Source organism: Ovis aries, chromosome 5, assembly GCF_016772045.2.
Source record: "Ovis aries strain OAR_USU_Benz2616 breed Rambouillet chromosome 5, ARS-UI_Ramb_v3.0, whole genome shotgun sequence".
Classification (NCBI taxonomy): Eukaryota; Metazoa; Chordata; class Mammalia; order Artiodactyla; family Bovidae; genus Ovis; species Ovis aries.
In genome coordinates, this window is record NC_056058.1 from 63813171 (window position 1) to 63828295 (window position 15125).

Sequence of the window (15125 nt, forward strand, 5' to 3'; positions counted from 1 at the left end):
GTTCCCCAGCCAGGCCTGCTTTCTAGTGCCCATCACTCTTTTGTCCTTGAAAAAAAGAGTAAACAAACACATTTTCTGACTTGTAATAAGTCCTCTGCCTCCCATAGACATAAGCCTGGGCTGCCAGCTTATGTCTAATGCTGATGAGAGGCTCTCTGGGCAAAGAATAGGCACTGGCCATCACTCGGTGGTCCTGACATGTTCTCCAGAAGCCTAAAACATCAAAGATAGCAACCCTGATGGTAAAACAGGAAGGTCCAGTCTTGTAGAAGGAAATCCCTGGTGTGTTACCAATTTCCATAGCACCTTGCACAGGGATGACAAATGTCCATTACAGTTGATGTTTATAAGCCTGGATGGAGTCTGCTCATGTTCCTTCAAGGGAGAGAACAAGAGGTGGTGGTCCCTACAGGTGTGTGCAGTTAGTGAACCAGACCACACACACCCTTGTCCAGGAAGCTGATCTAATAGGATGCCATGTTTTAACCCAGACTTTGGAGATTTGGAGGAGTGTTTTTTTTTTTTTTTTAATACTTATTTAAAATATTTGGCTGCATTGTGGAATGCAGGATGTTTCCATTGTGGCATGTGAACCCTTAGTTGTGGCATGTGACCTCTTAGTTGCAACATGTGGGATCTATTTCTCCGACCAGGGAAGGAACCTGGGCCCCCTGCATTGGAAGTGTGGAGTCTTGGCCACCTGGACCACCAGGGAAGTCCCCTAGTAGACTGTTTTGATGGACGCATTCAGAGCAACCTGAATCTGCACTGACTCTTCTCTGATTACCCCTTTATACTTTCAATCAGAAGAAGTTTGTAAGTCATTCTCTAGGGCCAGTGAAATGTTTTTCAATGCCTACTACTCTTTGGGGTCCTGAGTTATGAAAAATGACCTCCTTTTCTTCTTTCTTTCTTGATCTCTCTCTCTCTTTTTCTGTCTCTGCCATTATGGGTTGGATCACCAGGACCACAGAAACTGTTCTTTTACGTAGGCTGTTTAAAGGTCCCCCCAAACTTGCCAGTCAGTTCATCTTGGGCTTTTGCAGTTACTCCATTTTTAGGATTCAAAGGACCCTTTTCATAAGCTTTTCCAGATGGCCTAAGAATCTTCCCTTTGAGTTTAGCCAAATTTAAAACATCGTTTTCATGTGTAAGACGCGATGTGTTTTCATGGATCATGATGTTTTCTTGTCTCCTGCAGCCCAAAGTGCCAGGAACATATACAAACAAAGGTCTCTGTGAAGGGCAGGTGCATATAGACCAGACGTTATTGGGATCTGCCGCAGCTTGTTCCCCACCCCCGCCCCAGACCAGAGTGGACCTCCCTCATCCCCAGAGCAGATGTAGAAGGGGGTGGTTCCCAAGGCCTGAGCCTGGGCATTCTAAGGGCCAGGAGACCTTGGTGGGACAGCTGTGGGGCTCTTCAGTGCCCTACATGCAGGCAAAGGGGCTTGAGTGATAAGGAGGCAGCTTGGACTCCATTGATTCTGCTCAGCTACTGAGGGGAGCACTTCACTAACATGTCAGTGATCCCAGCACCCTGTCAGTCACGCTGCAAGCACAGGCATGGAAGGGAGTGCTGGCTGCATGCTCACCATTTTGATGGGTTAAAGTGAGGTGAAGTCACTTAGTTGTGTCTGACTCTTTGCAACCCATGGACTGTAGCCTGCTGGGCTCCTCTGTCCATGGATTTCTCCAGGCAAGAATACTGGAGTAGGTAGCCATTCCCATCTCCAAGGGATCTACCTGATCCAGGGATTGAACCTGGGTGTCTTGCATTGCAGGCAGATTCTTTACCATCTGAACATTCAGGGAAGCTCAGTTTGGTGGGTAGGGTACTCATATTTACCTGGTTTGGATTCTCATTGTGTAGCATATGTCCAGCTTCTCCTTTCATCTGGAATAAGAAAGTGCAGGTGAGCCTAGGAGTCATTTTCACATGCAACCAGCTAAGTAATAGGGAATGTCAAAGTGAATGGCCAGCAGTGATTTTTTATGCTGGCTACTCATTAGAATCACCCAAGAGTTACAAAACACACACACACACACACACACACACACACCCCAAATCTCCCCTGGAATGAGACAAACTGATTCTAAAATTTACATGGAGATCCTTAAGTGCAAAGGGAATTGGGCCTTAGGAAGCATCACTACGAACAAAGTTAGTGAATAATTTCAAATCCTAAAAGATGCTGCTGTTAAAGTGCTGCACTCAATATGCCAGCAAGGTTGGAAAATCAGCAGTGGCCACAGGACTGGAAAAGATCAGTTTTCATTCCAATCCCAAAGAAAGGCAGTGCCAAAGAATGCTCAAACTACCTCACAATTGCACTCATCTCACATGCTAGCAAAGTAATGCTCAGAATACTCCAAGTTAGGCTTCAACAGTATGTGAACCAAGAACTTCCATATGTTCAAGCTGGATTTAGAAAAGGCAAAGGAATCAGAGATCAAATTGCCAAACATCTGTTGGATCATAGGAAAAGCAAGAGAATTCTAGAAAAGCACCTACTTCTGTCTCATTGACTATGCTAAAGCCTTTGACTATGTGGATCACAACTGTGGAAAATTCTTAAAGAGATGGGAATACCAGACCACATTAACTGTCCCCTGAGAAATCTGTATGCAGGTCTAGAAGCAACAGTTAGAACTGGACATGGAATAACAGACAGCTTCCAAATTGGGAAAGGAGTACGTCAAGGCTGCATATTGTCACGCTACTTATTTAACTTCTATGCAGAGTACATCATGAGAAACTCTGGGCTGGAAGAAGCACAAGCTGGAATCAAGATTGCCGGGAGAAATATCAATAACCTCAGTTAAGCAGATGACACCACCCTTATGGCAGAAGGTGAAGAAGAACTAATGAGCCTCTTGATGAAAGTGAAAGAGAAGAGTGAAAAAGTTGGCTTAAAGCTCAACATTCAAAAAATGGAGATCATGGCATTTGGTCCCATCACTTCATGGCAAATAGATGGGGAAACAATGGAAACAGTGTCAGACTTTATTTTTGGGGGCTCCAAAATCACTGCAGATGGTGACTACAGCCTTGAAACTAAAAGATGCTTGCTCCATTGAAGAAAAGCTATGACAAACCTGGACAGCATATTAAAAAGTGGAGACATTACTTTGCCAACAAGGGTCTGTGTAGTCAAAGCTATGGTTTTTCCAGTAGTTGTGTATGCATGTGAGAGTTGGACCAGAAAAAAAACTAAGTGCAGAAAAACTGATGCTTTTGAGCTGTGGTGTTTTAGAAGACTCTTGAGAGTCCCTTGGGCTGCAAGGAGATCAAACCAGTCAATCCTAAAGGAAATCAACCCTAAATATTCATTGGAAAGAATGATGCTGAAGAAGCAGCTCCAATACTTTGGGCACCTGATGCAAAGAACTGGCTCATTAGAAAAGACCCTGATTGAAAGGTTGAAGGGAAAGACTGAAGGCAGGAGGAGACGGGGATGACAGAGGATGAGATGGTTGGATGGCATCATCGACTTGATGGACATGAGTTTGAGCAAGCTCCGGGATTTGGTGATGGACAGGGAAGCCTGGTATGCTGCAGTCTGTGGGGTCACAAAGAGTCAGACACAACTGAGTGACTGAACTGAACCGAAGGTACTATAATCATTACGTTTTTATCATGCTTCTTGTCTTTTTCTCTACTTTTTGAGGTCTCCCATTTAAGAACTACCATTGTCTTTAGTTCAACTATTCTTTTTTTGTCTTTTTTTAATTTGGCTGTACGGGCTCTTCTTTGCGGCATGCAGGATCTTTAGTTGTGACATGCAGGCTCTATTCCCTGACGAAGGATGGAACCCAGGCCTCCTGCATTGTAAGCACTGGAGTCTTAACCATTGGACCACCATGAAAGTCCCAATCTCATCTATTCTGTTGCCCCCATTTTCCCTTTGAAGAAATGGAAGCATAAAATTTTTCATTATTCAGCTTCAGATTACGGTTATTTAGTGGCAGAACTTGAATTCAGTGCTTATTATACTGACTGAGTCTGCACAATGTATAGAATGTGCTGAAGTCGGTGAATGCAGGGTGTCATTCAGGTGGTACAGGCACAAAGAGGAATAAGATCAGCCTCTATTAGCTGTAAATAATGGATAAGATATTGTGCGTGCATGCTTTCTTTTTTAATACTGAAAGTAAAATAGGGCATGGTTTTTCTATATTAATCATTATTTTGAGAAACATTTATTGTGTTCTAGATACAATGCTAGCCACAGAGGATACAAAGATGAATAAGACATGCTTCTTGGCTCTATTTAATAACATAATACTATATAACTTGATTTTCCAAGTGAGAAAATATGTAGGGGGAGGATAGGAAATGGCATTTATGATGGGACTGCATTCAGAGAAAGAAACTATATGCACTAAAAGTAAATATTCTAATACTTTATGACAATGAATTGACTTTCCCTTAAAGGGATTTCAATAGGTATTATAAGATTATCCAAATTACATGCTTTTCAGTGTGGTTCTTTTGAAAGTAGGTGATTCTGACTAGGCCAGTTTTTAATCATAGAATCCTGAATTTAGATAAATGACAGAGTGAAGCTATAGTGGATGTTCAGAGCCTTGAAACTCTGGAGACAGGGCAGGGGGATGGGATGAAGGTGGGAGAAGTAGGCAGTTTTGTCTGCAGCCTGGTTCTTTCAGATTCGAGGTTCCTGGATATTCTACATGGTTGATGAAGTTTCCCATTTGACAGGTAAAAGATCAGTTCAGTTCAGTTCAGTCGCTCAGTCGTGTCCAACTCTTTGTGACCCCATGGACCGCAGCACGCCAGGCCTCCCTGTCCATCACCAACTCCCGGAGTTCACCCAAACTCATGTCCATCGAGTCGGTGATGCCATACCACCATCTCACCCTCTGTCATCCCCTTCTCCTCCTGTCTTCAATCCCTCGCAGCATCAGGATCTTTTCAAGTGAGTCAGCTCTTCGCATGAGGTGGCCAAAGTATTGGAGTTTCAGCTTCAACATCAGTCCTTCCAACAAACACTCAGGACTGATCTCCCTTAGGATGGACTGGCTGGATCTCTTGCAGTCCAAGGGACTCTCAAGAGTATTTTATGTGAATGTACATGGTTTCTTTGTAAATATCTTGTGAAATTATTAAAAAAAAATTATTAGGGAAATGGAACACCTGATAGACCATCTGGTCTACCCCTTCCATTTTATAGGTAAAGAGATAAGCTTAGATAGCAAAACTGACTTGTTCCAAACTCCACACTGTCTGACAAAATCCAGGCTTTCTAACACTTTGCCTGGTATCACAAGTGGTTTCAGAATAACATAAATTTTTTTTCATGAGGGAGAGGGCTACTGTCTCTTGAGGACTGAAACTGCCATCACTTCAGCCTCTGCTCTCAGGCTGTTTGTATTCTTGGGAAAAGCTGAGCAGTCTGCCTCCAGCTTAAAGCTTCTGATAAAGAGGGTTTCGAGAAGGTAGAATGACAAGGTCTGTATGTAAGTGAAACTCTTATAGAGGGAAAAGATATTCATTCAAGAAGGTAAAATGCTTGAAGGAAACGTTTAAACTCTGAGACAAAAATGACCCCCTCTCGACAGTTTTAGCAATGCCCTCTTCACTGCTTTTGCTGTGGGTACTTATACCCCTTCAGATTTACTGCCGCACTTGACTGCATGGCTGGCGGGCTGAAATCATGCCTATTTTGTTTACTCTGAGATCCACAGCACCAAACACAAGCCTAGCATACTCAGGAAGTATTTGTTGAATAAACAAAAGAAGGGGAAAAGATTTTTTTTTGCCCTCAGAATGTGTCTAACATTTGCTGTCAAACAATTCAGCACCTTTCCCTACACTATACACTTTCCTTTCTAAGGTCAGAAGCTAATACTCAGAGCATTTGTTTCTGCCAAATTGAATGGACTCTTTATATCCCAGCTAGAGAAATTTAGTTGGAATTTCTATGAAACTGAAGCAACTTACAAGTCTCTATCTTGTCTTGCTTGCCTTATACCTCAAAGGATGCATATGAGCACCCTGAAAATCACTGGCCCCCTGTTCATCCCCATCTACATACACTATTCCTCTCCCTTGGTAACCTCTGTGGGAATCCATCCTGGGGTACTACCAGGACATCCACAAATGTAAACATGGAACAGCTGTTGATAAATCCCAGTATGCTGCTTGAAAACAGCTTGGATGTGGTTGTCCAGCTCCTAGCCCACACACGTACCTTGGGCCTTTGCAATTTTGTTGTAATTGGCCCCATGCCTTCCAGGTGGCCCTGGATACCGGTTTACAGAGAGGCAATTCAACTACAGTTGCTTCCTGACAGTCTTTTACAGTCGGATTTTTGAATTCTAACTTGGGGTTTTCTCCTTCACATGGTTTTGAAGCCAAACCCAATCCATTTGACAGAATTATCTGTCAGTTGCTAGATAAATGGGAGTACACAGAGGAGGGAGATGGTGAAAACACAGGCGGAGGATGTAGACATTAGCAAGACAGGAGAGGACTCTGTGTACTAAGAAGGCATCCCAGGACATTTCTCAGAGGCAGATCTCACCTGCACTGTAAGTGGGCAAGACAGAGAGGTGCAAAGGTGAGAAGGGGATGCTTGGCCTTTCTTTAAGTGAACTTGGACGTGTCCTAATCTTGGTGACGAGCTTCCCTGCCCAGCTCCCACTCACCTCTGCAGTGGGCTGTTTCCCAGTTCTTTCAGGTCCCTGCACAGCTCAAGCCAGCTCTCTCCTCCTTCAGCCCCCAGTCGGCAGCTGCTGCCTTCTCACCCTGCTAGTACTCGGGTGGGCTGGGAGGCTGGCCAAGCCGATTGGCTGTCTCAGGCCAGGCACGTGAACATAATGGGAAAAAGAATTTGGGTCTATTTTGATGAGAGACAAAAACGCCCTTCTTGCCAAAGGACATCTGAAAACCAAGAGGAAATAGTTCAAGCCACGGCTTAAAAAAGCACATTTGGCTGAGCTCTGAGCTTTTGTCTTCTTTTCTTTTTCCAAACTTGTTACATCTTCAACTTAAAATGTCACTGTCTCGTAGGAGGCAGTTTTGGTAAGAGTCGTGGGAGTCAGATAATGTCAACGGCAGAAGATGGGGTGTCCAAGTGGATAAAAAGCTTCCCTGGACCACAAGGTCTCATTGTCTCACTTTTGATTGCTTCTGTTGCTGCTGAGGGCAGCCAAGGGAGGAGAGATGTGGCAACTACTGCTGTTGAGTCTAGATGCAGGAAAGGAACCCCTCCCTGGAGAGGTAAAACAGGTGAAATTAGGATACAGGATGACCCGTGATGTGAAAAGGTGAGATTTTTGAAAAAGAATTGAATTTTTAAGTTTCTGAAAAATTTTTTTTTACTAGGCAGCATGTATGTCTGATATAAAAAACCAAAGGGTCAAAAGAGTGTACAGTGAAAAGCAAGTCTTTTTTCATCCTTCCCAGTCCTCTACTTCTCCCAAGAGGCAACCCCTAGAACTAATGTTTTTGTATTTCCATCCAGAGCTTATCTCTGTAAATACTAACATATATGTCTCCCCTTTTTAGGAACAGCTCGCCATATATACTTGTTATGCTCCTTGCTTTTTTACTTAGCATGCACGTGCAGAGATTGTTCCATTTGGTACCTTGAAGAGCTACATGTTCTTCTTAAGGTTGCACGCTGTCCCTTTGTGTCCATGTGCCATACATTATCTGGCCAATTAAAAGACCACATCTTAGTCATCTTTCCCTAATTCCCTGCACAACACAAAGCTCAGCAAACATTCAATGCTTCTTCAGAAAATACATCTTGTACAACTTGTTCATTTTTTTTTATCATTGCTTTCTTTAGAGGTACCAGTATTTGTTCAATAATCTAGATACTTGTGTAATGTATATATTCCTGGCCACTCAAGTCTGTCTTGTGCACTGACCAAACCTTACTGACTTCCAAGGTCTGCCTTATCTCGCTCCTTTAATGTTATTCCTCACTATGTCCTATTTTCCTGTGCTCTAAGAATCACTGCCATGCGCATATATTTATTGATCACTATATGCAGAAAATTTTTTTTTTCTATTTTAAAGAGGCAGAGTAGTGGTAAAGACAAGGAAGGAAATTCTGGATGGGAGGATTAGTACAAGTGGAGGTAGGAATGACAGAAAATAGCTTTATATATCTTCGTGACACTAATAACTTTGCCACATAGTAGGTTTACAGTAGAGTTTGCAAGAATGAGACACTCTTCCCTGATCCTCTGGTTTTTCTCTCCATTCTGTCTTTGAGGATTCGCTTAGCTTTCTTGTTACTTCAAGGTTGTATAAGATGGTCCCTTCCTTGGTTGATCTCCTTTAAAGGGAGGACAGGTTCTGAGATCTTGAAAGAAGGTAGATTTGGGCTCAAACTGGGCACTGTCATTCACCAGTTTTGTGACCTCTGCCTCTCTGGGTCTCAGTTTCCTCATTTATAATATGAGCAAGTTTGATAAGAGTATCTTGGAGGCCCCTTCCAGATCTAATGGAAGTTAGATTTTTATAGCTATGTTTATCAATTTTTCTGGAATATATCCCTCATCCCAAACTCCAAATAAACACATCTGGTTAAAATCTTCAGAGATATTCTGAAGCCTTGGGGTCCCATTGCTCCTAGAACATTACAGAATAATGCAGAAGTTCAGAAAAGATTCTCAATGCTGGTCATATTACAAAAAAATTACAGAGATTTTTGAAATCTGGTTATAACACTAAAGATGAGTTTGTTACATTCATGAACGGGGAGAGGAAGGGAGAGCAAGAGAATTAGTAATAACAGAAAGGCTTGGCTGGCTAAGGAAATCATCCTGTCTTGTTCTTAAGGAAAACTGATTTTACAACCAATGTTTCTCAGGTTTTTAAAACCTATATGCTCTCCCAGCTCAGAATATGTTTAAGTCTTACTTATTGTAATGACCATTCATAATGTGTGCCATTCAAAAGCAAGTTTTTTTTTCTTTCAAATGTGATATATATTATTGAATATATTCTTCTCCAGTTCAGTTCAGTTCAGTCTCTCAGTCATCTCCAACTCTTTGCGACCCCATGAATTGCAGCACGCCAGGCCTCCCTGTCCATCACCAACTCCCGGAGTTCACTCAAACTCACATCCATCGAGTCAGTGATGCCATTCAGCCATCTCATCCTCTGTTGTCCCCTTCTCCTCCTGCCCCCAATCCATCCCAGCATCAGTCTTTTCCAATGAGTCAACTCTTTGCATGAGGTGGCAAAAGTACTGGAGTTTCAGCTTTAGCATCATTCCTTCCAAAGAACACCCAGGACTGATCTCCTTTAGAATGGACTGCTTGGATCTCCTTACAGTCCAAGGGACTCTCAAGAGTCTTCTCCAACACCACAGTTCAAAAGCATCAATTCTTCGGCACTCAGCCTTCTTCACAGTCCAACTCTCACATCCATACATGACTACTGGAAAACCATAGCCTTGACTAGACGGACCTTAGTCGGCAAAGTAATGTCTCTGCTTTTCAATATGCTATCTAGGTTGGTCATAAATTTCCTTCCAAGGAGTAAGCGTCTTTTAATTTCATGGCTGCAGTCACCACCTGCAGTGATTTTGGAGCCCAGAATAATAAAGTCTGACACTGTTTCCACTGTTTCCCCATCTATTTCCCATGAAGTGATGGGACTGGATGTCATGATCTTCGTTTTCTGAATGTTGAGCTTTAAGCCAACTTTTTCACTCTCCTCTCTCACTTTCATCAAGAGGCTTTTTAGTCCCTCTTCACTTTCTGCCATAAGGGTAGTGTCATCTGCATATCTGAGGTTATTGATATTTCTCCCGGCAATCTTGATTCCAGCTTGTGCTTCTTCCAGTCTAGCATTTCTCATGATGTACTCTGCATAGAGGTTAAATAAGCAGGGTGACAATATACAGCCTTGACGTACTCCTTTTCCTATTTGGAACCAGTCTGTTGTTCCATGTCCAGTTCTAACTGTTGTTTCATCTCCTATTAAGAATCAGTGATTTTACACAGTTGTTCTAATTTTGCAATAAGCAAGTGCAGTATAAAATCCATTGTTTGCAACAAACACTTAAGGTCTTCGGAAATACAAGCCATCAGGGTGTTTTACACTTGTGTAACCTGAGAAACGAACAGTCAGTTTTGGGTTTGGGGTGTTGGAGAGGGGAGAAGATGGGGTATGTTTCCTACTTGATTGTTTCAGTGCACACCAGGCCCAGTGCTGTGGGGAGAATACAGGCTGTTCTTCATGTGGCTAGCTCTTGATAGAGCTACCCTGTACTGAATCGTATGACAGAGTGGATGAGAGGATATTAGAAACTCACAGGGCGGGGAGAAGGGAGTGTCTTGTCTGCCTTCTCCATCACAGTATCGCTGAATGGAATGATTGTTAAGCCTGCAGCAGAGCTAACAAATACTGAATATTTCAGGGATAACAGAGACAGGCCAGAAACAATGCTTTATTGAATACACTTCTATATCTTGTACAGCGTTTTTCCATTTATTAACACAAACATCTTGTGAGATTGTTTTTCATATCCCTCTTACGGATAAGGAGACAGATACTCCTTCGGAGACGGAAAGGGAAGGAGTGTTCAGAAAGTGCATTTTTAATGGGATGAGCGTTCACATCGCTGGGGTTGAATTTGCTATCCACTTACCAACAGCTGGAGAAGGCAATAGCACCCCACTCCAGTGTTCTTGCCTGGAGAATCCCAGGGACGGGGGAGCCTGGTGGGCTGCCGTCTATGGGGTCGCACAGAGTCGGACACGACTGAGGCGACTTAGCAGCAGCATCACCAGCAGTACCAACAGCTCCTTCAAGGGAAGACATCAAGAAGGATGACTCTCTATGCTCTGAGGAGTCTGCACCTTCTCACAGGGACAGGAGGTTTTGCGTGAGTGACTGTGAGGGCTGCTTGGAATTGCTAACTGTTCAGGAAGTCAGTGTTCTGCTCTCCCACCATCCGAGAACACGAGAACACGAGGCAACCTTGCATCCGAGCTCGGTCAAGCTGCCAAGAACAGGAGTTGGCAAAGAGCTCTCTTTCCAAACAAGACTCACGGATAATCAGAGGGCAGGTGCGGGCTTTCAAAGAACCTAAGCTAGGCCTGGGCCTCACTGCTCTGACAACACAGATCTGGCGAGTTCGCTTAGCACCCGACACGTCTCGGAGCTTCTCAGAAAGCCGGAGCGCACCAGCATTCACCCTGTGCCTCCTCAACCAAGCCGCGTCTTTGTAACTCGAACCGACCCTAGGCCTGGTTGCTATGGTAGCGGTGCTGGCTCTGCTCCCCGAGGCGAGGAGGTGGGGAGCGGGCCTTGGTGGATGTCACCTAAACTTTATTTGGGGTTGCTGCCCCACTGCCAACCAATTGTCAGAAAGGAAGTCGTAAGGTAGATGTCTGGTAAGTGAAGTGTCCAGGGGGCGGTATTAGTATTATAGGAAGGGGTCAGGACAACCCCCCTCCCCCTCCCTCCCCTCGACCCCCGCCCCCCCCGCCCCGACCAGCAAACCTCCCTGAAAGTCTGCTGCCTCCGATTTTAATGGTCCTTCAGAGAAGGGAGAAAGAACCCAGACGTAATTGTGAAGATTGAGTCGGACAGACCCAGCGCTGCCCTCGGCCTTTAGTCTAGCTAGGCCACGCCCACCATTGGGAGGAGGCTAGCCCTAGGGCACGCCCCTTCATTTGAGCGTGCGCGGAAGGCGAACCGAGATGGAGGAGCAGTGGTGTTGATGAAATGAACCAGCACAACGAACCGCGCGAAGGCCGGACGGGCCTGTATTCCGCGTGCGTCGTTCGAGGTCGCCCCGCCCTGCCGTTTGCGCGCTCGCGCGACGCTCCCGCGAGGCCACAGGTTGGGCGAACACGCACAGGATCGCCGGGGCGCGCAGAAAGGGAGGGGCGGGGGGAGTCAGGCGCGCGCGCGCCAGAACGGACGTGAAAGGAGCAGGCGAGTCGGGCGGATCGGATGGATAGAGCGGTGTGGCCAGGTTGTTTGGGGGCGGTGCGTGAAGCCGCTCTGGGCCCGAGGGCGCCCATCTCACTGGGCCGCTCGGTTCTAGGACCCGATCCGGGGCAGGGGGAGAACACCGGGTCAAGGGCCGCCGTCGCCGCTCCCGGGAAGCCCTCCCGCCAGCCCGTCTGACCGCGCTTTGCGGGTTCTGCCTGTCAGGGTAAGCGGGTCCAGGCTTATCAGGGAGGAGGGTGAGATAAGAAAGTGTGGAGGCCATCAGGGGCCTGCGGAAGGAAAGGGAGTGGGAGCGTGCGTGAGGGAAAGGGTATGAGAAGAGAAAGAGGCCCATCAAATAAAATAGTAGTCATAATAACCACCACTAGCACACGACAGTAATATTCTAGTGCTGTGTACCGGAGCTTGAAGAGCACCTTATGTGCTTCATTCTTTTAACCCCTACTGCAGTCCTCCGAGATGTATGCCATCATTAAACCCATTTTAAAAGAAGGGAAAACTGAGGCAGGAGAGAGGTTAAGTAACGTAGGCAAAGCCCCATAGCTCCTTCGCGTCCTCGCTTCGAACTTAGCTCTCTTTGGCCCTAAGGGGTGTAATTTAAATATCTTTGTTTTACCAAAAAAAAAAAAAAAAAAAAAAAGTGGAGTTAGGAGGAGGAGAGGGGTAAGGGTGGTTTGCAGTGGGAAAGTGATCCAGAACAGGAGAGAAGGATGAAGGAAGAAGATGTAAGGCAGGGGACCTGAGTTTGGAACCTCGCGCGCCTCCCCCTTCTTGGTTCTTGCGGCCTCACAACTTTTCCTTGCTGTTCGGTGGCTTTCTGAACCAGAGCTATTCGCTCTGGAGGAGCCAGCTCACAGGTCCGGGCCACAAGGGTAGTTTTTAAAACTGGTTAAACTGCGGTTCGGTCCAGGGTGGTGTCTTGGGACACTGTTTGGCGGGGGCGGAGGACGGCGGCCCCCGCGGCCGGGATAGGGAGAACCCCCCTCCAGGAGGCTGCCATTTCTTCTGAAGTGCTGCTTACTTCCTTTTCCTTCTTAGCCGTACGTTGCAAAGCCTTTGTCCTGTCCGCCAGAATGGGGAAGTCTTTTTTATTGTTTCCTTGGACTGAACTGCACACACAGCCTCAAACAAAACAAACCCAGAAAAACCAAAACATGCTTTTCCCAAGCAAGGTCTGGTTCTCTGGATTGCTTGCAGAGAAAGCGTTCTGTTGACTTTTTCTTGAGTTGCTCTTCAGAGCTTTTCTGAGTTTTTAAGAAGCTTTGTTTTGGAGAAGTTACACTGTAGATCATTGAGGGGCGATCTGCTCAATTTGTTCTACAGATGAGCACAGGGCAGACACCTCAGGAACTCCTGAGTGGCCTTACACAGTCTAGTACTGGCAAGCAACAGGTATCAGGGCTTGTATTTTGCTTTCATATAGAGTGGAGTAGCTTCTGTGGGAGTCAGGTTTTCAAGTCAGCCTGAGGGTCAAACCTTGCATGCAACCAAAATTAAGACTTCCCTGATGGCTCAGACGGTAAAGCGTCTGTCTACAATGCGGGAGACCTGGGTTCGATCCCTGGGTCGGGAAGATCCGCTGGAGAGGGAAATGGCAATCCACTCCAGTGCTATTGCCTGGAAAATTCCATGGACAGAGGAGCCTGATAGGTTACAGTCCATGGGGTCACAAAGAGTCGGACACGACTGAGCGACTTCACTTTCACTTCACTTAGGAAAGTGCAGAATTGGAAATGGCCGTTGTGTTTCTCAGTAAATCTAGCGCAGTTGTGTCACCTTCATTTTTTAAAAAAAGATTATTTATTTAGTCTTGGCTCTGCTGGATCTTTGTTGCTGTGGAGGCTTTTTCTCTAGTGGCGGTCTGTGGGCTTCTCATCGTGGTGGCTTCTCTTGTTGTGGAGCACAGGCTCTAGGTGAGCGGGCTTCAGTAGTTGTGGCACACTGTTGCTCCGCAGTATGTGGAATCTTCCTGGATCAAGGATCAAACCTGTGTCCCCTGCATTGGCAGATGGATTCTTAACACTACTCTACTAAAGAAGTCTTCTCCCTCAGTTTGGAAACTTATTACAGTTTCTTTGGTTGTAATCCAGGTACAGTAATTAGGTTACCTTTAGGGGCTGTGTTGAACAGATACACACGGTTGAATGGCATAGAGTCATTCTACACTATGAGGTGCCCTGTGCTGTGTTGGCACTGAGAGGCTTAGGAAGAGGACTGATGACCATGGGGAAAAGTATGCTTATTGATCCCCATTTTGGGCTCATACTGGAGCTTGTGCTCACTGAGTGGAAAGTGGCAGGTAGAATTGTTAGCTTTATTTATTATCATCATCATTATTTCCGTTGCTTTAGGCTGACAGTAGTAATTTACGCTAAATTAAATGTATGTAATGGTCCTGGGATTTCTTTGGAAGGAATGATGCTAAAGCTGAAACTCCAGTACTTTGGCCACCTCATGCGAAGAGTTGACTCATTGGAAAAGACTGATGCTGGGAGGGATTGGGGGCAGGAGGAGAAGGGGATGACAGAGGATGAGATGGCTGGATGGCATCACTGACTCGATGGACGTGAGTCTGAGTGAACTCTGGGAGTTGGTGATGGACAGGGAGGCCTGGCGTGCTGCGATTCACGGGGTCGCAAAGAGTCGGACATGACTGAGCGACTGAACTGAACTGAACTGAACTGAACGTTCCTTTTCAATTTTTGAGTGGCACTACATTTTGCTGCTTCCAAGCTATTGTTTGTTTCTGCATAGTTTTCCTAGATAAGGGTTTGGTGGAAGCATGTCTTAAATATTTTGCCAGTGGTCTGGTTTTGACTTCCTTGTTTGTCAGTACTATAACAGTGATTATACATACTTCCCAGCTGGCTCAGTGGTAAAAAATCTGCCTACCAGTGCAGGAGATGCAGGAGACTTGGGTTCAGTCCCTAGGTCAGGAAGATCCCCTGGAGAAGGGAATGGTAACCCACTTCATTCTTCTTACCTGGAAAATCTCATGGACAGAGGAGCCTCATGGGCTACAACCATGGAGTCGAAAAGAGTCACACATGACTGAGTATACCCACAAACATATAACAATGGTTAGCTTTTAAAAAGAAGTAAAAAGAAAATTTAATTGTAGTTGATGTACAAAGTTATATGTTACAGGTGTGCAACAGTGATTCACAATTTT

General features: G+C 45.3%; 2 protein-coding genes across 6 annotated transcripts in view; one reads left to right on the forward strand and one right to left on the reverse strand.

Annotated features, from left to right (window-relative positions):
* FAXDC2 (fatty acid hydroxylase domain containing 2) overlaps positions 1-12215 on the reverse strand; it is a 25720-nt gene extending 13505 nt beyond the window's left edge. The window contains exon 1 of the mRNA XM_042250827.2: positions 11742-12215. Coding sequence (XP_042106761.1) covers positions 11742-12215 — 474 coding nt within the window. The remainder of the gene's footprint in view (positions 1-11741) is intronic.
* CNOT8 (CCR4-NOT transcription complex subunit 8) overlaps positions 11669-15125 on the forward strand; it is an 18608-nt gene continuing 15151 nt past the window's right edge. For 3 of the 5 annotated variants that reach the window (XM_060415946.1, XM_060415947.1, XM_004009006.5), the window contains exon 1: positions 12031-12158. The gene's annotated coding sequence lies outside the window, so the exon portion shown is untranslated. Of the gene's footprint in view, positions 11840-12030; positions 12159-15125 lie in introns of those variants that run through there. The other 2 variants (XM_060415948.1, XM_012178847.4) reach the window with 1 other exon arrangement.